General features: G+C 32.1%; 1 protein-coding gene across 4 annotated transcripts; it reads right to left on the reverse strand.

Annotated features, from left to right (window-relative positions):
* Window positions 1–517: 517 nt before the first annotated feature.
* LOC139485270 (large neutral amino acids transporter small subunit 1-like) lies at window positions 518–25,684 on the reverse strand. Of its 4 annotated transcripts, XM_071269609.1 has the most exons (12): window positions 25,562–25,629; window positions 24,923–25,287; window positions 17,995–18,630; window positions 16,860–16,985; window positions 15,289–15,388; window positions 14,763–14,807; window positions 12,433–12,556; window positions 9,515–9,618; window positions 4,118–4,214; window positions 3,300–3,449; window positions 1,690–1,867; window positions 518–678 (listed from the first exon to the last, which is right to left on the reverse strand). In XM_071269609.1, exons 3-12 carry the CDS (start codon window positions 18,599–18,601, stop codon window positions 611–613), a joined length of 1,599 nt encoding a protein of 532 aa, XP_071125710.1. In that variant the 5' UTR covers window positions 18,602–18,630; window positions 24,923–25,287; window positions 25,562–25,629; the 3' UTR covers window positions 518–610. The 4 variants fall into 4 exon arrangements, with proteins under 4 accessions (XP_071125710.1, XP_071125713.1, XP_071125712.1 ...); XM_071269612.1 differs by lacking the exon at window positions 24,923–25,287 and having other exon boundaries at window positions 25,562–25,684; XM_071269611.1 differs by lacking the exons at window positions 24,923–25,287; window positions 25,562–25,629 and adding an exon at window positions 24,009–24,096.

Below are 25,684 nucleotides of genomic sequence, written 5' to 3' on the forward strand. Positions count from 1 at the left end.
AATTTTGAACACCAGACGCATGCGAGTTTCGTACAAACGACTCACCAGTGACGCTCGAATCAAAATATTCTAAACAGTCCAAATAATAAAGATAGTTGAAGAGCATTTAGGTCAAAAACATTCCGAAAGGTTTTGCAAAATATAGCTATTCCTTTGGCAAAAAATCTGAGTATTTCGAAAAATTCAATGTTTTGTAAACAGTTGTTAATAAAATTTTATAGTTATGACCATATCATTGACACTTCATGTCAACACACACGTGACAAACAAATGGAAGTTTTTAACGACTTTGACTGGCTATACAGCCCTTGCACGGTCGGAACACACACGTGAAAACTACGGAACTGCTGCTATCCCCGGGGAGGAAACAATCGCCAGCAGTTGCATCGACCCAGTGGTTCTAAATAAACTCATCATAGATACCAGGATTAAGCTAAAATTATCATTCTTTATGACAGACAAAAACAGCAATATCAAGATGTCATTATAATACGTTGGAAATAATATAATAAAGAAAAAGACTAAAACAATATTTTATAATTAATATTGATACAATACATAACACAAACATATCGAGATCTATACTATTTTTATGAACACGAACATACTGCTACCATGCGGTATCTTTATCTTGAGGTACAACCATCAGAATTTTCTGTATTAGAACAGTCACTTTGTCTGAAAAAAATGTTTCATCCCACATTTAATACTTCGCAAGTTATAAAATAGTATTTGTAACTTAGATTGAGAACTGACTTTTAATAATTATTTTAATTCGTACATTAGGAAGTGGTTGTGTTGTGCATGAACTTAATGCTCAATAACTGTACTTAAGATGAAAAACTTAAAGTACGCCAATATAGAGATATATGTTAGAGAGGGTGATTTGAGTCGCAGCCACAGGTAAATTGTGAACGTAATTATTTTTTATGATTTGAAATGGTTTACATTTTACCACTTTTTTTCTGCAAAATTCAATTGTAATTTCTTTAATTTGTATTCGATTGGGTCTTTCACCTGTTTTGATTTGACTACCAGTGATCAGTCTTATATAGACTGTACGGGCTTTGACGAGTTTTCCCTCATAGTAAAATGATTTTTAGTTTGCATTCCGAAAGCCATTTTTTATCATATTAAGGGGGAGATAGATACCAAGAAGCAGATACAACAAACTAGCTGAAAAAACTTCACAAAGACAAAAAAAGTGGAAAGACAGTGCACGGAACACTCCATAAATTTTTGGATTGAGCAAACCGAATATAACAGAAGTGTGCGGGCAAACTTATGCGTTCCAGAAAAGTTATAAGTTTGAACAAAATGTCATATCTGCCGTATAATCAAGTTTTCAATCAATATACCATATTTTGTATAAATTGTTGACTTAATTCGGGAAAAATGATGTTTGACTACAATTTGACAAAATTGCATCATTCGTTCGACTATTCAATCAAGCATGATTTAATATGACGCTAGAAAACGCCTTTACCTCAGTAAACTTTCCAGGATCAATGGTTTTACTACCGAATTTGTAACTTAACAAGTATCAACAGTATATTTTTAAAACTATATTTTATCTGTAGTGATTCATTGCAATTGTTTATCATCCTATTTGTGATTGGACAAACGACAAGGGATTCCACTTCCAGACGTTTTCTAAAAACATTAACAATTGATCATAGATATACTCACAATTTAATCTTTCAAATGATTTAGGTTTGGATTTCCAACCAACACCAATTATATAGAATGGAATGCCTAGAGCCATTATCAAAAGTGTTGTTAGACTTTCATTTGGTCTCTGCACAATTGTCATAGCAAGAAGTACAATACTTATCAAGAAAAGGAATATCGGGAGCAGTATTGGCAACTGAAAAAGAAAAATACAGCTACTTAAAAATATTGTCCATTTATAAATTGCTTAAGAAAAGAAACTAATGCCAAGTTGACTATCAAGAAAATCATGATAGGAAATGCAAGCACGGGAATATCGTATCAATTAGGAGATATATACCCCGTATGACCTTAGATGGATTTGATCATTACTTTGAACTCCTATCTGGTCATTAAACTTTGCTTGTGTTTCTGTGCTTATACGTTCTTGGATCAAATATTTGGCTTTGAAGGTTTCGTCTGAATATATATCAAATAAAACCATCAAACGCATTCAATTTATAAAAAGCTATTTTCATTTTATACAGTTGTCTCTTCGTCGTTTTTCAGTTGGTCTCTCTTCGACTCTTTAGTTCGTCGACCGTTATTGAATATCCGTTTTACAGACGATATCATATATGTTCCTTATGTCGTTACTACAATACTTGTCACTAATATGACCTACCGAATAAGACTATTTACAGGGTTTGTAATAACATGAGCAACACGACGGGTGCCACATGTGGAGCAGAATCTGCTTAACCTTCTAGAGCACCAGAGATCATCCCCAGTTTTTGGTTGGGTTCGTGTTGCTCAGTCGTTAGTTTTCAATGTTGTGACTTGTGTACTATTATTTGTCTGTTTGTCTTTTTGTTTTTTAGCTATGACGTTGTCAGGTTATTTTTCGATTTTTAAGTTTGAATGTCACTCTGGTATCTTTCCCCCTCTTTGAGTTTTGATTCTACCTGCTGTTATCTTCTGCCTCTTTTTTTACACAATGCATGGTTAATTTAGTATTCCCAACACACTTTTTTTTATCATTAAGTCATTATTTTGTAATATTAATTATACACAATATTAATGGGTAAAATATATTAATTCGCACATTCGAAAGATAAAGTAAAAAAGCTTATAGGTATAAACATTTGAATACACCATATATGTGCCTGTTTGTAAAATAAATCGGATGTCCATGATTTATGACAGGAAGCAGAAAATAGACACTGGACTTTCTTTAATTTCACTGTTTTATCTGTATTCTTTACCGTTTTATTTCAATAATACCAAATACTCTATAATGGTAACATGGATATGATTGGGTTGCTTATGTCAATCAAATTATCAATAAAGGTAACAGTAATATACAGCTGTTTAAATGTCATATCAACATAACAGTTTTATTGTACTTGGATTTTCGTCAGGTTTGGAAATTTGGAATAGATTTAGAATTTCGGAGTTATTACCTACCAATTTCAATGTTACTACTAATCCTGTCATATTCATGCTCTTCTCGCCAGTACTATTCATGAGACAATTTGTTTTAAATATTGAAAAAAGACTTTTATATAAATAATAAAAGATGTCTGAAAAAATATGATTTGTTCGATATGTTAAGAATAAATAATGCAGAATACAAGAAAAGAACATACCTTTATTGGTCGTTTTAAATCTGGTTCTTTGTATCGTAGGTAGACCTGACCAGCAAAGACACATGTAAGAACTGTGCAAAAGCTGAATCCCATCATTTCGATAAGATAGAATATATTCTCAAATCCCTGCATGATTATTGTCAGGACCAACTGCAGTCAGAAGTAAACGCAACGTTGACAAAATCATACAAGTACAAGGATCAAAACTCAAATTAGTAAAAACAAAATTAACAAACAATTATGATTTTATGTTTCACACTTTTGTTAACGTTTTCGTACGTGACTAGTACTAGTATCATATAAACTATACCATAAATATATAGATAGTATACCGAAGTATGAAGAAGTATAATATATATAAAGAGAAAACTAATGTGAATATTTACATTCAGATTGACATTAAATAAATAAAAAAAAAACGACCGAGACTAGGTGCCTCGACAAGGTAAGCATAAGTTACTACCTTCATGCAGGTACTAATGAAATTTCAGTCACCAATGGAATCATCTGTCACATAACCAACTCTTAGGTACTGGCATTTCTCCAATTATACATTTTATCTATATTTTTTTCTCAAAGTAAGGTAGTAAATCCATTGAGTGAATTTAGCTGTTTACAACATGAGTGATTGATTTGTAGGACGCGAGGTTTGATTTTACATTGCTAAACGACGTTGTTTATGACAACAAAAAAGTTTTGACAAATACTAAGATGGACAAAAGTGCTAGACAGTAGTAGAGCAATTTTGAATGTTTTCTTGCTTCCTAAATGTTAATAGAAACCTTTTGAGTTATGAATTTTAAGAAACTTAAACTTACAATTATTAACAGAGAAGGAGCTGGTGTTAGGAAACGACAGTTTATCATTGAAATAATGCTTGGCAAATGATTGTTTCTGGCACCAACGAAAAACAACCTGAAATTAAAAGTATATGTTATTGTACATCCTATCTGATTTGTTCCTCCAAAGAACTCATCAACATGCAAATATCAAACTTGTATCATCAATATACAAAGTAAAATAACAAAAATACCAGACTCCGAGGAAAATTTAAAACGAAAAGTTCCAAACCAAATGGCAAAATCAAAAGCTCAAACACATCAAACGAATGGTTAACAACTGTATTCTTGGCTTGGCACATGCATATACAGTATTTTTGATTTTTCTTCAAAAATATATTTTGCTTCAGTATAAGGAATACTTAATCGGTTCAGCGAACTCCGATAAATTACAATATTTCCGCAATAAACCTTCTATGAATTAAAGCAACAGTTGTATACCGATGTTCAAATCTCGTAAATCGGTTATAAAGGTAAAAAAATGTATCAACGGAAATCAGAGCCATATCATGAACACCAACAGGATGAAGACCGATTGCTTCGACAGGATAAGCCTATTCTGCTATGCATTTACCATCCGGCTTGCGAATTGACACTCAGCCAAACTGACAATATTGGTCATAGTGCACGATTAGTAACAAGAGGCTCTCAAGAGCCTGAATCGCTCACCTGAATTTTTTGGTTTAATCTCTCATCAATGATTATTTTGGCTTTTCAATTTATTTAAATGTTCTTTGAATCATCCTATTTTCTTCAAAAGCAAAAAAAAATCATTTTCTCCTATGTTCTATTTTAGCCATAGGAGCTATGTTTCTTGACATACAAGGAAATGAAATATAAAATTTATACTAGATACTCTGAAACTCTGAAACTCATTTAGCCTAAGTTTGGCTGAAATTGATACAGCAGTTTCATAAGAGAAGATTTTTTAAAGTAAGTCAACATGAGGAACAAATTGTGAAAAAAGTCTTTAAAGGGCAATAACTCCTAAAGAGGTCAATTGACAATTTTGGTCAAATTGACTTATTTGTAGATCCTACTTTGCTGATCATATTTGCTGTTTACAGTTTATCTTTATCTATAATAATATTCAAGATTATAATGACCAAAAACTGCAAAATTTCCTTAAAATTACCAATTAAGTGGCAGCAACCCAACAATTGGATGTTTGATTCATCTGAAAATTTCAGGGCTGATAGATATTGACCTAATGAACATTTTTACTCCATGTCAGATTTGCTCTTAATGCTTTTGTTTTTGAGATATAAGCCAAAAACTGCATTTGACCCCTATGTTCTATTTTAAGTAACGGCGGCCATGTTTTTTGACGGATCACAAATCAAAGCACACACTTTGTGCAGGATAATCTAAGGAACAACCATGCTAAGTTTTAACCAAATCCATTCAGTAGTTTCAGAGGAGAAGATTTTTTAAAGTTAGCAAATATGATGAACAAATTGTGAAAAATTGTCATTAAAGGACCATAACCCCTTAAGGGGTCAATTGACAATTTTGGGCATATTAACTTATTTGTAGATCTTACTTTGCTGATCTTTTTTGCTGTTTACAGTTTATCTTTATCTATAATAATATTCAAGATAATGACCAAAAACTGCAAAATTTCCTTAAAATTACCAATTAAGTGGCAGCAACCCAACAATGGTTTGTTTGATTCATCTGAAAATTTCAGGGCTGATAGATCTTGACCTAATGAACATTTTTACCCCATTTCAGATTTGCTCTAAATGCTTTCGTTTTTGAGATATAAGCCAAAAACTGCATTTGACCCCTATGTTCTATTTTAAGTAACGGCGGCCATGTTTTTTGACGGATCAAAAATCGAAGCGCACATTTTGTGCAGGATATACTAAGGAACAATCATGTTAAGTTTCATTCAAATCCATTCAGTAGTTTCAGAGGAGAAGATGTTTGAAAAATTGTTAACGACGACGACGACGACGACGACGACGACGTCGACGACGACGACGACGACGGACGCCAAGTGATGAGAAAAGCTCACATGGCCTTTTAGGCCAGGTGAGCTAAAAATACGGATCAGACAACTTTCCTGGTATATGACTATCTAAGACTGCGAAAACATGTATCTAGTGAGTTGAATACACCGCTGAATCGTATCGGTTACCCAATTCGTGATATTGGCCGAACAACTTATGTTATGTTGTTTTCAGTCGTTATTCATCATAACACTATTTGACCAGTTTATGTACAATGTGCAAACCCCTGTAAATGAAGTCCAAATCGTGTGAACATTTGAGTGTGTGACATATCAAATGATATTTGTAAACACTATACAATGAAGCAAAGAGTAAATTGGATGAAAAATTTGAAAATGAGAAATCATCACGTTTGTCTTAGATTCTAATTATACAGTGGTTAAATGTTTCTGATACAAAAACACTGACCAAAATGTTCAAACGTTCCAAAGTGATTTTCATAAAAACGGAAAGATATGATAAAATATTTTCATTTTATATAGAAACACTAGTATCATTCTCCATCCATTCTAATCAATAAAAAAAATAATAACGAAACAAAGTTAATAAACGCATGTTTATCGGATATCATCAGGACGACAATGTCATTTAAAAAGTTCAATAAACCCAATGCCAATGACCTCTCTTTTATTTTCCTTATGACATATACATGACCATTCAAAAAATCACATGTCCTACTAAGATAATCTTTGATCTTAGCTTTGACCTTCAGATTCAACTATAACCTTGATGATATAACAATAAACAGACATGATGTAAGACAAGGTCACACTGACAATAGTCACATACATTTGTTTATCTCTTTGGTTTGTAAAAATTAGAACAATTTCGTTTTGAGATATTACCTATGGTATGAACATTTCGTTTTGCTTGTGTGCTTTGTCTGTGTGGCTTTTTTATTTTCTTGTTGGTATGTTTGGTTGTTTTTATGGTGATTAGGATTGTGGTACAGTGTTGGCTGCAGTATCCGTATTGGCACATCTGTCAATTGTGTCTGTTTGTTTTGATTACACACATGAAACATTGTTGTCAATATAAACGAATTTTATTCGACTGTCATACAAGTGAGAGATTTAGCTAGCTATAAAACAGGGTTTAATCCCTCATTTTCTACATAAGAAAATGCCTTTTCCAAGTCGGAACATGACTGTTGTCATCTATTCGTAAGATTTTTTTAGCTTTCGTTTTTGTCATTTGATTAGGGACTGTCCGTCTTGGATTATCCTCGATGTTTGGTATTTTTGTTATTTTTACTTTTAGATGTACGCAATAAGTGGTTAAGTTTAAGAAATATAGGAAAGCACGATGTTGGCAAAATCGAAGTTGCAGTTTTCAGTATTAAAACGTCTTTGTTTCATAAATGTAGGTTAAAGGTTTAAACAAAGTTGCAAAATAATGTTTCGAACTGGTTTTATCATTGAAACATTGGAGTATATCAGTGATTATTGTATTTGATATCAAGTAATAAAAAGGACATGTGGAACCTACACTATTTCTAAATACCATACACGTCTTTTTTTGTTGTGAGCACTGATTTTATTTAAGAGAAAGAAAACAATATGCAAATTCCAAAAATCGACTTTACAGATCCAGTGGCCGATCAAGAAATTGTCATAAAGGGGGCCCAATGATTGCTTTAATTCCTAATTCTATCTTACTTTTGAGATATAGTTTTTTATATGTGACGTAATTTTTTTGCTGTTTCAGAAATTTCATATGTTCAAATTTTTAATGCCTTTTCACCATCGTATGTGACGTAATTTTTAATGCCTTTTCACCGTCGTATGTGACGTCATTTTCATAATTTACTGCGTTGAGGCCTGGACTGAGTCGGGTGTGTCTATTCTGTGTTGGTCATTCGTTATGTATTCGTGTTTGTTTTATGTAATGAGTTAATACTTCAGTTTCATTATGTATATCTGTTATATTCATTTGATAAAATTTACTGTTTGCAATAGCATTAATTGTTCTAAATAATTAGGATGTTCTTATACCAAGCATACAAACTTAGCCGTATTTGACACAACCTTTTTCAACTTTTGACTTTCAGTGCTGTATAACTTTTTACTTTTTTTCGCTTTCGATCTTTTATATTTGGGCGTCACTGGTGAGTCTTGTGTGGACGAGGCGCGTTTTTAGCGTATTAAATTTTAAACCTTATGCTTTTTGTTATTCATTAATCATGTGTTTCTTTGTCTAATACGTTTTCCTATTTATTTGTATTGTAGTCCTGTAATATTATGTTGTCATTTCTATGTTATATTTAACAATGCCATTAAAGTGCAAGGTTTGGCATGCCACAAAACCAGGTTCAACCCACCATTTTTTCCTTTAAAAATGTCCTGTACCAAGTCAGGAATATGGCCATTGTTATATTAGAGTTCGTTTCTGTGTGTGCTTACAATTTAACGTTGCGTCGTTTGTTTTCTCTTATTTTTGAGTGTAAATTGACATTGCGATAAGACGTGTCACGGTACTTGTCTATCCCAAATTCATGTATTTGGTTTTGATGTTATATTTGTTATTCTCGTGGGATTTTGTCTGGTGCTTGGTCCGTTTCTGTGTGTGTTAGTTACATTGTAGTGTTGTGTCGTTGTTCTCTTATATTTATGCGTTTCCGTCAGTTTTAGTTTGTTACCCAGATTTTGTTGTTTGTCCATGGATTTATGAGTTTGAACAGCGGTATACTACTGTTGCCTTTATTTAAGAGAGAGCCTGCTCCTGTTATGCTTCATATTCCCTATATAATCAATCAACTTTTTCCCACAAAAGTGGACAGGCCTCCCCTGGATTCGCCTATGAGAGCCACATTCAAACCTATCAAATGAAACCACCTTCATGCAATTTCAAGTTCTCGAATGACATTTGTTACTCCTTTTCCATGATGTAGTCATATTTGTTTCATTAACATGTCAATAAGCAAATTTTATTTATAGTTCCCATTTTTATGTATTGTCCTGATTTGGCTGTTATGTTTTGAGACTTTTGATAGTGTTGTAAATACAATAATCTTAAGAGATTAAAAGACTGATCGGTTTGAGAATACACGAAATTACGCGAGAATGCCACTTAAAAAACGTTAAATTAGAAAGGTAATTTCAAAGTAAAAATTTTTTTTCTATAGAATCATTTGAGATATCAAAAGTATTGCTACATTTACGCCTATAATGAGTACCATAAAACAGTTTTGGTTGCACCTAACAAAGAGTAAAATGAATGTGTCTTAACAACTTTTTTGTCTGTTGTGATAAGTGTAGACTCAAATGTACTACAAATGTACTATTTGCATTTGTGATACTATAACACTGTCTGACATTATTGTTCAAAAAAGGTCACTATGCTTAAAGTACACATGACATACCTTGACATTGATAAACTTGTGCCATTCATTGAACCCATAACAGATATAGCGATTAAAATCGGTATCAACCAAGTAATCTTTCCCACAGTATGCTCTGTGAACGTCTGTAAGATAAAACAAAACAAAAACTGTCAACAAAAAGGTCAATGTACTTTAATATATGATGTCATTGCCCATGACAAAACAAAGAAAGACAACAAGTACAAAAGTCATTAAAAGGGTCATTAAAAGATACCTAGCTTATAATTTGGTATGCCAGACGCGAACAAGACTTCTCGTAAGCCTTCAAATCAAATCAATACAGAGGAAGGTCAAAATAAATATGTTTAATTGCATTTGAAAACAATATTCCAAATAAGACTTCCTAATTTATCAGTTCAAACTATTTCACACTGAGAATTCCTGATGACAGAGAGGCGCTTCGTAAGGATACATTTTATAAAGTGAAGTAAAAAATCTGACTCAATCAATCTATGACAAGAATGAATAAAACCGAATGTTGCGCATTATCTGAACATTGGATTAATAAAGGCAGCAGTATACCGGTATTTAAAGTCATAAATCTATAGAGAGAAAACAAATCCGGGCCACAATCCAAAACCGCAGGAAACACATCAGCTATAAGAGGTAAACACAGGAACAACAGGAACACCGCAGTGCAACAAAAACAAACAACGCAAACATACATAGAAACAAACCATTCGATAACAAGTGCCCTATTCCTGACTTGGTACAGGATATTTAAGGAAAACATGATGGGTTGAACCTGATTTCACGGCTATTCAAACCTCCCGCTTAATGACAATGTTAGGAATACCGATAAAACGACAACATTTCATGACAGGACTACAGTATTGTCAATTTGACTTCTATATATTTGCAGAAAAAAAATTCTTAAAAATTCATTTTTATAAATTAATAATATTTTCCTCGATGCATGTTAATATATGATATATACGAACTCTGACTATTAATTTCATAATTTTTGGTCAATAATTAAAAAAAGTTTCCCATTAGGTCTCTATGTTAGTTTAATTTTTTGAAGTGTTGATTACCTGATGGAGTAAGTATAAGTAGTGTAACGGCCATCCAACCAAAACAAAAACAACATACATGTTCTTTTAATGTTTGTTTATTTGTACCATGTGACTTAAAGTCTTTCTATATTTAAATATCAAGATGACCTCTACTGACCATCAACCAAACTTAGATTTCATGTCATGTGATTGTAATAATTGTTCTATATATGATAGGAAACTGTATTTACCATTTTCTGTTAAAAATTAGATAATGTATAAAATAATAAAAAAGTAATTTATAGGCAAAGGATATGAAAATGAATATTGTTTTATATGTTTACCTTCATATGTTATGTAAGTGGACATGAGTTATGACAGAATTTACAATCTATAAAAACATTTTTTTTTATTTTCCTAAATTGTTTGCTTCCAAGATGTGCATTTTGCATTAATTAATAAGTTTATAACTGAATGTATATTAACTTTAGTCTGGTTTTTTTAATAAACTTTTCAGAGCCTCTTTGCATTATTATACAACTCATCATGTTGAAAGCCTGACAAGCTTGTGTATAGTTAGTTAACTTATATAATGATATAAAATCAATAATCAAAACTATAAAGTGATGACCATTTTCATTGATGTCCTTTAATATTCAAATCGGTATAGTCACATGATACAAATAAACAAACATTAAAAGCACATGTATGTTGTTTTTGTTTTGGTTGGATGGCCGTTACACTACTTATACTTACTCCATCAGGTAATCAACACTTCAAAAAATAAAATTAACATAGAGACCTAATGGGAAACTTTTTTAATTATTGACCAAAAATTATGGAATTAATAGTCAGAGTTCGTATGTATCATATATTAACATCCATCAAGGAATAAAATTTAAATTAATACAAAGGATTTTTTAAGAATTCTTTTCTGCAAATATATAGAAGTCAAATGGACAATACATATTAATGCAAGAACAATCAGGACAGATGAATACATAAATAAATATCATTTGATTAACAAACTATTACGAAGTTATTGATATTGCATGTTTATGATACCGTTTGAGACGAAATTACTACCGACAGTAGCATCGATCCCGTGGTTTTAAGAACTAACAAAGAAACCAGGCTTATAATTTAATATTCCAAACAAAATCGTTTTGATTTTTAGATTTCACTGTCCAGAAACATATAATTCTTACTCTGCTAAAAAGTTATACTTTTTCAGGTTGTTTATAAGTCTTTACACTGAATTCTGTGGATGTGTACTATTTGAAACTTAAGTCTGGTATAGAACAAGATTTGTTTTTAATTTGTAACTGGTTTTGAATTAACTTTCAGTAACCGCAAGCTATGTAGATTAATTGAATTTTTTTTCGTTATATGTTTTTATGTTTTTAACTTCCAGCTCATCTTAATGGTATTTCAAAATGCTATTCACAGTTTTTTCTTAATATGTGATATTGCACCACTGTCCAATGTTAGGGGTAGGTTTGAGCGACATCGCCACATTCTTTATGTTCATGTTTTAAATCAGCAGGCTAATATTCAGTGGTTGTCATTTGTTGCTGCTTCCATATTTGGATAGTTGTCTTATTGCCAATCTTACAACGATTACTAATTTATATGTGAAGGAAAAATGTCAATACCATACTTTGGAAAGTTAGATGATGACTTTCGAAGAATACTAAGCATATTTTACGTACAGACCGAGAAAAAGACTGTAACGTTTATAGTGTAGGTAAATAGTAAGTTTGATAATTAAAAAGTTTCAACAAATGGATATTGTTACTTAAGGTAATATATAGCATCATTTGAAAACACAAAAATGAGTAAGAACAAAAACTTTGCCAAATTAAGTTCTAATACTTTGTAAATATTATCTTAGAGACTTACCACTGCAACAGCCGATGATTTAATAACCTCAATAGGTGACAACACAGAGAAATAAGCTATGTTTGCAACAATGTAAACTGTTGTCACTATTGTCATTGAAATGATTATTGCACGTGGAAGATTCCTACAAAACAAGTAAGATGGCGTTAGTTATTTAAAAGTAGTAAACAATTAAGAGGTGATTGCAACATCAGTGTACAGATTAATAGAAATATAAAGAGACCAAACAAGAAGATTGGATATATTGCGCCGTGAGGGTACCATTTTTCGACTTTCTATGACAATCAAGTCTGAATCAGTGATGAGTGGTCACGCTCAGTGACAAGGACGACACATGTGATCACATGAGATTTATAATAGAGTAAACATGTCTAATAAGTTGAAAAACCGGACAAATATAACGAGTCACCAATTGGTGAGATCTAATGAAAAAAGAGTAATATACAGAAAGAGATTAGGGAAATTTATGAATAGAAAAGAAGCCGAAAAAAACATTGCAAAAAATAAAAGAAACAACGACGACACACTCCATAGGAAACTAAAACTGAGCAACACGAACCCCACTTAACACCAAGGTTGATCTCAGATAATCTGATGTTTTCATAAGGGAAAGCAGATTCTGGTCCTCATGTCGTAATCGTCGTTCTTATCATGGTACGTAAAAATTTGATTATGTCACAATCGAGAATAAGGATCGTGTGCTTAACTATTGAAACATCGTAGCTAGTTGTGGAACATATACACGTAATGAACAACTGAATCATGAAAGCGTCAGTTCAACTCTCGAAGAAATGACCTCAACTTTAATATTAGAAACACTTGGTTCAATAACTTTCTTAATAGCACCAGCCTTCTACCAAGTAAATCATAATGAAAACGCCCTGGAATATTGTATTAACTTGGAGATATATACGCTATATACAGGTGCTGATGAAATATTGCTACATTAAGAAAGATAAGTTCACAATTTGGATGGCTGAAACAATCACGTTTGTCCTACAGGTTTGTTCGCATTTGACCATGTTTGTCAATTTCCTGATGTAATTCAAATGATGAACCAGATTTACAGGGCAAAACGCTTAATTAGTTCTTTATGCTCTTTTTTGCTTGGTCTTCCAACTCTGATTCAGTCACATTGATGAGTGGTACGTAGACGAAACGCACGTTTACATTACCAAATTAAAATCCTTGTTTCCATCATTGTTTTTTAACAATGGTATCCTTTATTTGAAGTTAGATTGGACACTTGCGATCACCTTGAACTATTTTATTTCATGGAGAAGACATCATATGAATAGCGTAACATGCAATGCACTGCTAAATGTAAAAAGACAGAAAACATATGATCAACACTATGAAGAAGATTCATTCCGAGATTCAAACGTAGAATCTCAAATGACAGTAGTTTATTTATCCATTAGGCCAAAAGGCAACCCTTCAATGTTTTAACTATCTGTACTAACTAAGCTTGTTATATTATATGAACAACCAATGGAATGTATGAGATAGAACTAGAAAAAAATCAATCCTATGATTTCGTAGAAGAAGACATGATAAAAAAAATATGAGATACTGAAAAATATTTACGTTATGAAGTGATTACTAGGTTTATTTTTCTTCACAACTAAGAAACAAACATTGATTGAAGTAAACATTTACCAAAAAAAGTATACTTAGAGGCAGTCATTAATGGAGGATATAGCCAACTAGATTCAGTAGTAAAAACGATCAGATAAAATTATTAGCAGACAAACTAATTACTGAAATTACATAAGACTCATCTGGTACGTTCGAATCATAAAGGTTAAAAATACCAAATATTGTACGAAGCTGAAGTGCATTGAGGACCTTTAATTCCGAAAGGTGTTGACGCATACAGCCACAGTAATCTATTTCTGTGAGAGAAGTGAAAGTATCTCTGAGGCAAGTATACAGAAGATTATACTGCAAACAATACCGCTACTTGAGGATAAGATAAAATCATCTTATCAACTATCCGAGTCTTAACATGACAGTATTTTGAGAACATACTAAATTATCATTGGTCACGTATAACTACCTTATGAGAAGGCTTCTTAAAAATCATCGTTTGAATAGGTCTATAAATTTCATGAAACATTGAACTAATAAATTTGCCAAAATGATGTTGAAAAATTATCATCATGAGAAATATGCTAATAAACACCCATAATTGTGACAGAGTTAATGATTTTATAAGCCATGTATACACTAGATTGTATATTATATCCATGATATCAACAACTATAAGTGGACTTGATGAAAAGTTCGCACTGGAGATAAAATATTAGATAATTTTATGGCACACTTACTTGTGAGGTTCTAAAAGTTCATCTGTGAGAAAATTAAGATAACTCCTGAAATATGAAAAGGAAATAAGCATAATAATTGGAATCGTATACACAATACAAAAAAGCTCTATATTCTGATTTATCAATGCAATTTCAAAAGTATACAGATAGTCAAAACTGTTTACTTTTAACACAAAACTTATTGGGAAATAACTAGACTTTGTAAGATATTATTTCGATAAATCATACAGAATTATCATATCAATCTGTCAGCAAATTTTAAAAAATCAATATTTGAAGGGTAAATATTATTTAATGTTCAACAACCTGTCTCTACAGCATGTCAAGCTCTTAAACGACCTCAGTCTAGAATTTTTTTTAATAAAATCATAAGAGATCTGCAATCAAAAGACAATGACGAAAGGATGTCTTAGTAAGGATATGCACAAGGATATGTGAAGGCTTAAACTAGCTTTTTTTTCAGATTTAAACCCTCCTCATTTAAGTATCGATCAAAGGAATAACAAAAGTTGCTTTGTAAACTTACCATCCTCCGAATGCCCAGAATCCTGAGTAGAATGAGATTGCGATAGCACCAGCACTATAATCACTCCCTTCGAAGGAATTATAGAAATTTTCTACGTTACCTAAAACAAATCAAATGTTGGATTATTAGGTTTATATATTTTTACAGATTGAAAGAGAAAAACATTGTTTCTGTTGTATTCTATTTGCAATGTGCAAATTTTGCGCATTTTGTTAAATTTGGCTCAACTTACAAATAAACGTTTAAGAATTTGATCAGCCATATATATTTAGCTGTATATTTTATCCTTGATATGAACAACATGAGGAGGAATATCTTACGTTATTCATATATGTAATAAAGATAAATTTCGTTGTGGTAAAGCTGGCAACAGCATTCCTCTTTTATTTTGGACAGATAAAATATAATATTTACATCTTATTTAGGTAGACAAAGTATCAAGAACTTTTATAAAGAATTAGCAATCTTATCATTTTAATTGGTATGTAACTTAATGAGACCTAAAGTGTTGCGATAAGGGCTATAATTATAGTCAAGGATTTTATAATGTGATAAGGAAAATCGATTCAAAGATGGAAAAACCATTATTTATTTATTTTGACTAATTGATGTCTTGTTTTTCTATCAAGTTCGTTCTATATTCGTCAAGATTTCCAATTTATATTCAAGCTGAATGTCATCAGTAGATGACAGACTACACAGATGTACAAATATGTATCATTACATTAATATAACAGACTTAAAACACGAATATCAATGCCTTTTTAAGCATTTGAATCATTCCATCAAAACCTGTATATGGTCGAAATATAGTAAAGACACGATACAATGCAACTCAATGCTGAACTAACTAAAATCGAAAATATGGATATAATATGGAAACAAACGAGACACAGATCTCTTGAAACACTAAGATGTTTTAATATTCTGGCATCTTTGATGAGTTTTTATTTCTGTTTGTTTTCTCAATCTTAACAAGTTGCTGAACGGTCTTATATGAAGATTAACGTATACAGTAGAGTCATATCAAGACGCCTTCTTACAAGCGCTAGGTTAGTGGTATTCTTTGATGGAACAAATTCGTGAATAACCAAAACAACTGCATACAAACATATTGAGTTCTTCTTAGGTTATACTGGTACAAGTCTGACAAATTGCTTTTTGGTCAAAACAACTAGTACAGCTAACATAAATTGCTTTTTGGTCAAAACAACTAGTACAGCTAACATAAATACAATATTAGTATTTGATTCTAGCAATACACCAATAACAAAGCTGATTACTTTTCACATGGCAAATCAAAAGCATTTTTACGTTCTTCTAGGCCTATAAAATAAGATTTCTAGTGAAAAAAATGAACGCACGTATAAGGGGCGTTTTTAAAACGTACGTTTTCTGTTGATTGTAGAAGTGTATATTATTTTTGTCTTTGTATTTTCTAATTGAAAATGATATTACACTGATACTATGCAGCTGTATATTAACTATCTGTTTTAAGACTGTTTTGTGAAAATGTATTATAGAAAAACAAATGATATGAGATATCCATCCACTAAATCAATATGACTTACCCTTGCCTATATAGACAAAGCCGATGATAATTATCATAAATAAAGCAACAAGTTTACTGGCAGTGATGACTATCTGAACTTTTGTTGCCCACTTTACATTGACACAATTTACAATGATGAGTAAACCTAAAATACAAAATGAAATTGTTATGATGTAAGTAGTAAAACTAGCATGAATGACTAGAACAGGAAAACTATGCAACAAATTGCAGTAAAACATTGAAATTTAAGACTAGCTCAAGTTTTACAAAATTAAAAAGTGATGATTTTTGGTCTTTATGTTTTATTTGCTAATTTTGATGACTGAATGACTGAAAACTAATCAACACATGTTTGTGTTTATACAGGTTTTTAAACATTCATAAAATTTGAATTAAATTGTGAATATAACTCTATTTAATATAAAATTCAAACACCGTATTTTGTACTCTAAAAAAATCATCTAATAATTAAAAATGCATTACTGTTCGTGTTGCACAACAGGTATACAAATCATACAAAAATAACATTATAAATGTTTGGCCATTATTAGGTTATTACATTTTATCATAGTGCCTTTATAATTTCGTTGCACAAATAACAGATCAAATTATAGTACATGTATATCAAATATAAAAACAAACGAACAAGCAAAAGAACAGAATTCATTTTGCACTACAGGTATTCGAATAAATCAAATTCATTCACGGTTGATCGTTATGGACTGAATTTATTTCAAAGATGGTGTTTGGATTGTCGCAATTACAATCGCGTCCTCTTTTTCACGAATGTGACCAACCAAACAAGGCTTATCATTAAACATGACATTTGCCACCTGTGAAGCAGCATCAGCTTACCCTTCCCGAGCAACCGATACTTCCCTAAGATTTTGGTGGGTTCGTGTTTATCAGACTTTATTTTTCTATGTTGTGTTTTGTACATGTTTGCATATTGGTCTTTTCTGTTTAAGTCAGGGCGTGCACAGAGAAATTTCGACTTATGAGTTTGAATGTCGCTTTCGTATCTTTCGCCTCGAGCTCTTTTTTGTAAAGTTTTAAAAGAAGAGAACAGTTTAATATTAAAAGCACAGTAAACAGCAATGGCAACTCAAACGGTTCTGTTATTTATTTGGATATATCGAATTTTGTATACTCACATATAATTAACGCTGCTAACAGTCGTATGCTGGTAGACGGTGGTTCACAGTCAGGGTAAAGGGGTCTCAAAATATATGTTGCAAAAATAAGGCAAGAGGCAGCAACACATACTGGACAAATAACAACAAAATTAATCCACATGGCAATGAATCCCGGAAAGTCACCGAATGCTCTCCGAATGTATGTATACTCTCCGCCAGATTCTGGAATACATGCTCCAAGTTCGGCAAAACACAATGCACACAGAGTAGAGAATGAACCACATACTGTCCACATCACTATGGACATACCTACAGATTTAACATTAAGTAAAATTCCAACAGGAGAAACAAAAATACCAGATCCTATAATAATTCCTACAATTATACACACTGCTTGGAATAATCCAATTTGTGGTTTTAATCTGATAGTTGTTACTACAAGCTCGTCTTGTTTGGCATTTTTGTCCGACACGTCACTTGTTCTGTCTTTCAAGTCTTTCATTGCAAATCCATTGCCAGTACCATTTGATATTCCATTTGATATAGAACTCCCATTTGAAACGGGTGATGTCTTTTCTGGTGTTTCTCTAGATTTCATACCGTTTTGTTCCTTAATTTCTTCCATTTTGTTTTCCTGTACTACATTTAGTTGACCTGAAAGACAGAATTTCGATATCAATTAGATTAATTTCCGACATGCTATATATACATGTTTACAAATTATTGCTTACCTAGTATACTTCTAGGTCACACAACTTTGTCATTCGATCATCAGATATTTAGACCCGACATGTTTGGGTTTGCTTGTGAATAACCCATGGGTAAAATAACTTTCGGTCATAGATTTTGTTTTAAAAAAGGTAAACAATTTAAAACAAAATAATGCACTCTGTGTCGAGTAAAACATAAAATTTACCAAGAAAAATTGTAAACATGTAGTATGCAAACCTACTATACGGGGCAACTGACAAAACTTTCGTTCAAGGTTTGTTTAAACAGTTGAAACTGAGGATTATTATCTATATCGTATAGTATATATAAGACTGTTAAAAAATATTTCGTGGTCATAAATATCATGATCTTATATAGATTTTTCGGCCCGATTCTAAAAATATGTACCATTCTTTTCCCATTGCAGTCCATTTATCAATATGAATTTGGAATCGTATCAACCGTCATGCATGCAAGATATGCTTGTAAAATTGATTGCTGAAGCTGTTTGAAGTTCATATAATTACGACTAATTACGACTGTTTCGTAATTTCATTAGCATTTCTGACATATTTTTATATTGCTTAGGGTAGAAATGACATTTTCCTCCCATCGTAACAAATACCTTACCCATACCGTTAAATAAACAATATCATATAATATGACAGTAGATTGAAGTAGTTCAAAAACCAAAAGTCGAGTTCAAAGAGGCAGTCAATATCATGTTAGATCAATTATGTCAACAAGATTTACAAAAGCTGCCCGGCAGGTGTTATAATATGTTGTATGCTACAACTCAAAACTATTAAGCTTCAAACCAAATATAACATTATTCGCTTCCGTAGAAACCTTAAAGTCTTTAGAACATTGAACAAATGGGTGTTGGTAAATACTTGTAATAAGCTATACGACAGATATAAACAAAAATTTGCTTACATGCTTACATGCTACAATATAACATTGTGAAGCTGTAGATCAAATATGGAATCTTTCTTTGTAATGAAAGCCAAGCAAACGTTTTCTATCCAAAGTCTTTTGAGTTGACGGACGGAAAGACGAGCGGACGGACGTAAAGTCGGACGGACAAAATGAAGAACAGACAGAAAGACGGACTGAGTCGATTAAAGACACATTGGTGGCCTTCAATTGTTTTCTGCTCTTTGGTCGGGTTGTCTCTTTGACACATTCATCATTTCCATTATCAATTTTACTAGATTTTCGTTGTTAGTGACATAGGTAAAGAACTTGCCAAAGTACATCACTTAATGTAAAAAGGTAAAACATCAAAACGCTAAAAAATATACATGTGTAATAAAAGCAAAAAAGACTCATAATGACTGCCACTTAACACCCCTTTTTGTTCATATTAAGAACCAGTAAATGTCACGGCCAGAATTAAAGAGATGTGTCATGTGTCTGATAATGTCAGGCGCATGCTGATTATAAGACAGTAAATGGCTGTCACTTAGCCATATTATTTTGTTCCATATAAAGCACAAGTAAGTGTCATGGTCAGACTTTTCAGAAATATGACCAAACCTCTAATTTTTTTTATATCAAAGAACCTTGTTTAAAACAATATTATAACACGTAACATTATCTCTAGGTCAAGATATTCAGCATTGTCATTAATCAACTTATAATGGTGATAGCAGAACTTCTGAAGTAATGATTTCAGTAGTGGGAGAACCTAGAACACACATTCCTATTTTTGTCATTAACAAACATGCGTTGTATACGTTTATCGTAAAAACTGAAATACGTAAGCATCCTATGCGACTTCTTAAAGAATGAACGCTTAGTAATTGCAGAAATAGAAAGTATCGCGTTTGCCTTTAGCATCACTGAAGAGACATTGATTGTCGAAATGCGCAGAAAAATCGGTACCTTTTATGTGTTAACTAACATTCAGGCATCATTTGGATCGATGCCTCTGTTGTGGACTGATAGTCCCCGAGGGTATCACTATTCCAGTAGTCAGTAGTACTTCGGTACTGGCATTGAAATACGTGTTATTAAAATTTTGTATTAGAATATTTTTCAAATTATTTAAAATTCAGGAATGTACCAAATTAAGCAAAACTCTGATTCCTTGCCCGGCTTTGGCTATACTCTGTCCTTTTTTGTTTATGTTTATAGCTCTTTATCCTTTTGATAAGTTAGGATTTTCAAACATTTTGACCTCGTGCATCACTGAATAGACCTTGATTGTCGAAATGCGCATCTGGTGCGACAAAAATGGTACTGTTTATGTTATTCTTGATTTAACTTGTCCATCTGTAACAATAAAAGATCTAGACACGAAGCAAGTCTTGTTGTCACAGTTGTAGATGTAAGTTCAAGTTCACTGGGATATATTATCATAGATATGAATATAGACAAAAATAAAATAATGATATATGAAAATAGAACACCTAGCCCAATCAAATACAGATATCTGTTCTAGACAACCAATGAAAGTGACTAAAGACAAAGACAAAGAAACATATATTAGGTTGATCGAGAAAATGAGTTCATTGAAATTTGTGTGAACGATGTTGTGTGTAATCTGTGACTGGTTTGCTACTAAGATCACAGAATATATTACTCCAAATAATAAAAATAAGCAGATATGGTATGATTGCCAATGAGACAACTATCCACCAAAGTTAAAAAAAAAAAAAAAGTTGACGTAAGACAGTTTGATTTTTCTTCTTTATTTTTTGCAGTGCCACGAATTCATTCGAAATCCTTCATAAATTGAAGATATTGGTTAAGCAATTCACATTTTGATCACCTTTTCATAATATTTTAGCAATATTTTTATGGCTCACCTACGTTAGTCTTCTTCTTTAAGTTTTCCAGTTTTCCATCTGAATAAAGATGATTAATAACTGGTGCATACGTGGCCTATTTATTAAAATTTAGTTATATTTACAAACAGTGCAAAGAACAGATGTAGTGATTAAAACTATGTACATGAGATGAAGTTTTTTAAATAATAGTGGAGAGAACAGCATATGTTAGCTGATCTCTGAAAGAGTCGACTGTCTGTGTATTTACTACTGTGGTTGGTAAAAGATTCCATTGAGTTATTGTGTATGGGAAGAATGAAAAAACATAGTAGAGGGGCATTATGTTTTCTGGTCTGTGGCTCCGTTCGCCCGTTCGTTCGTCTGTCCAGTTTCAGGTTAAAATTTTTGGTCGAGGTAGTTTTTGATGAAGTTGAAGTCCAATCAACCTGAATCTTAGTATATGTGTTCCTTATGATATGATCTTTCTAATTGTAATGTCAAATTAGAGTTCTGACCCCAATTTCACGGTCCACTGAACATAGAAAATGATAGTGCGAGTGGGTCATCCGTGTACTGGGGACACATTCTTGATCTTGCTATTTGTCTTATCTAAAAGTTTATCTCTTTCTGTTTATGTTGGGAACTTTACTCAACACGCATTGAATAAGACACGTTTTCGAACTAGATATATAACGGGTCGATGATTACATACATATAAATAGTAGGACAGTTTTTATCAAATTATCTTATGGTCAAATTGAACATCAAATTTGGTCAAGATAAACGCTATACAAATGTTTACACGTATCTGTAGGAATTATATAGACTATTGAATTGCAATGGCAACTGGTGAAAACTGTGGATGCAAAAATGTGAATTTGTTAATATCTATACAAAAGATACACGTTAGTGTGTATCATTTGTCATAGGATTCTCTTGCTTACTTCATGTAGTCATCATTGTCATTATTACTTGGGTATCATCTAAAACTAAGACTGCACTAATTGAGTTTTATATAAAACCATGTTTTTGATATGAATGGAATAAGATGAAAAAAGGGGGTATACGGCCTTGAACATGGGCATAAACAAGTGGCGGGGTTAAACTAATTTAGATAGATCGTATTACCCTCTACCCGTTTATTTCAATCAGTGGAATAACAAACGTTAGACCACGAATGCACAGTAATATCCAGTCACGGGAACAATAATAAACAACACCTTTTTAAAGTATGCTCGTCGTTACTTAAAGTAATCTCAAGTTACTTAGCCTATTAATTATAATAAAACCAGTAGACACATTCTAATATCGGCGACTGGTCGCAGTAGTTATTTCGTATAGCAACGACATACACGGATTTGAAAAAAGATACTTCATTCATGTACTATACAAGTTTTGTATTATACTGTGTCATTATCGCTTATATTATATTCTATCAGCAATAATTATTAAAATTTAACTTCTAAATGAATTTTGGAAATTTTAGAATGTACTTATCTTTCTAAAAGTAAAATCACAAATATTCTGAACTCTGAGGAAAATTTAAAAAGGAAAGTCGCTAATCAAATGGCAAAATCAAAAGCTCAAACCCACCAAACGAACTGATAACAGCTGTTATATTCCTTACTTGGTTCAGACATTTTCTTATGTAGAAAATTGTGAATTAAACTTTTGTATTTTAACGCCTGCTAAACCTCTCACTATTATGACAGTCGCATCAGATTCCTTTACATTGACAACGATGTGTGAACAAAACAAACTAAAGGTCTAAATGTCAACTAATCCTATCATTAATATTCCAAAATAGGAAAGAAAAAAGGAGATAGACAGCGGGAAAAGTGAGGCAATATATACATGCAATGCTCTTCATGTAAATCTGAAAGTGGTGCTAAATTACACTTTGTTAAAAAAAAAAGTAATGAATTGACGCAAAAATGCCAGACGTTCCATCATTTACATATCTTCCAGACGTTTTCATAGAAATGACCATGATGTCACAAAATGGTGCGTCAATAGAATTAGAGAAATGCATACAGAAATACGTTAAGTCCGTCCTACTTTTTACAAATTCACCTTAGATTAATTGACATATGGTGTTCTGCCATTAAGATCAAATGTAATGGCAAAAATTTTATGAAGAAAGTTTCCTTTAAAATTAAAACAATTATGACAATATATAATATTTATATATATTTAGTTTTTTTTTGCTTTTGTTTTCGTGGTTGTTCGTGTTGTCAACTGACATTCAGAAATTTGGATTTATAAAATCTTTGCAAATTCGTTCACACGAAATTGTCCCTGGATATTTGCAGAGTTGAAGCATGGGCCCAGATTAAAAAAGGTGTCATGGTTTTACAACAAGGTCAGTAACCCTGTAGTTATGTTTCACGATGAAGCATATAGAAAGTGCAACAGTGACACCTGTTCGTTTTTAAAACATGATGCACCAGTAATCTGCAATTTAATATTTTAATAACTGCATGCATTTATATCATGAGCAATTGACCGTATATATCTTTCACTGTTAAAGATTTAGTTAAAACTTACATGATTTACCCAACTTAAAGTGTGGTTACTTTTCATATGTCCGTTATATCAAAAGAAAAAGGGATGTCATGTTCAGCTACTACATGTATCTTGCTGTTCCTCATTTTAAAGATGATTAAAAAAAAAACTTAAAGACGTGTTATGCTGAAATACTATAACATTCGCAGTTTTACTAAACATTTTTTGCTCGGAAACGTAAATGATTAAGTGAGAAAAACAGTAACACAATGATACAAAAAAAAAACAAAAAAAAACGACATATATCTCAAAGCTGTCTTTGGTAAGACAAAAGGTCTACAATATCCTCAGACAATATCTTTTTTCAGGAACATCATTGCCATAGGCGGATCCAGGGGGGGGGGGGGGGCAGCCCCCCCCCCCCCTTTCGTGGGAAAAATTTGGTTGATTATATAGGGAATCACTGATGCATGACTGGAGTGGGCCCCCCTTAGGTCAGTCAGCGGGCCCCCTTAGGAAAAGTTCTGGATCCGCCACTGATTGCAGTTACTTGCATCTGTTGCTTTGGTGGTTCTTCATTGATAAAATGAACTCACTCAATTTTCAGATTTACATTATATTCATTTCAGAAACTGCAGCGGTAATGTAAATGGTATACTTAATTCAATTACTAACGAATAAGAAGAAACTTTGGTACAAAAATCTCAATGTAATTCTTCCAATGGAATATTTACAAAAACATCAAATAAAAACAAATTAAAAATGCTAAAAATAAATCGACGTAACTACATGCATGAATATGTATATATAACTACTTCATTTTGAAAGCATTTTAAAATAACTTTAAATTTGGTATTCTAACAATTAGTTTATAATTATATATATTCTTTTTTTAAATTTGATTCTACCGTGACAAAATACACACAAATAAACAAAAGAAATATATTGAAACTTACCTGAATACGGTTCATGTTGCTATGGTATACTTATATTGCATCAGCCTGCATTGCCTTCGGTATTGAATCCTGGTATTGAATACACGTGGGTAAGGAAAACAATAGTACTACTATCCAAATCAGTGATCCAAATACGTCAGTACAATGTCAATGTGATCACTCATATTGATCGTGATCTCGGAAGTAACTATCACCGGTAAAAGCTAACTAGCTAATTTATATGCGACTTATCCGCTTAAGTTCACGTCGATCTTTTCATAGGGACTCTGAGTTTAAATATAAATGATCTTTTTTCATGGATCATGATTAATGAAGATAGCAGATTTTTATCTATTTTATGTGCATACCTGGATAAAGGCCTGCAACTAAGAAAATCAGAAAATTAGTTAAATACTCTAAAATATATCAAAATTATCTCCCCTTGACCACTGATCCTTTCTTCATGCATTTGAATTATTATTTTATGTTTCTTTAATCACTCTGTAATGTTTATGTCATGTTGTAATTAATGTTATGCTCTTAATGGGCCCTTTAATTTGGAAAATAAAAATGTTGTATTGTATTCAATCTTACAACAGGTCACATATTATGAAAGAAGATAAAATTCTAATTTTAGAAGTTTAGGTTTAAAATACTAACCATAAGAAGCCACAATAACGTGTTGACTTTCTTTTCATTCATTTGTCTTCAACTTAGATTTATTCAACTGATAACATTGATTCTGCATATAAACTGTTTAACAAAAACGACAAGGAAATAAGA

The sequence above is a fragment of the Mytilus edulis genome, chromosome 8, assembly GCF_963676685.1.
Source record: "Mytilus edulis chromosome 8, xbMytEdul2.2, whole genome shotgun sequence".
NCBI classification, from domain to species: domain Eukaryota; kingdom Metazoa; phylum Mollusca; class Bivalvia; order Mytilida; family Mytilidae; genus Mytilus; species Mytilus edulis.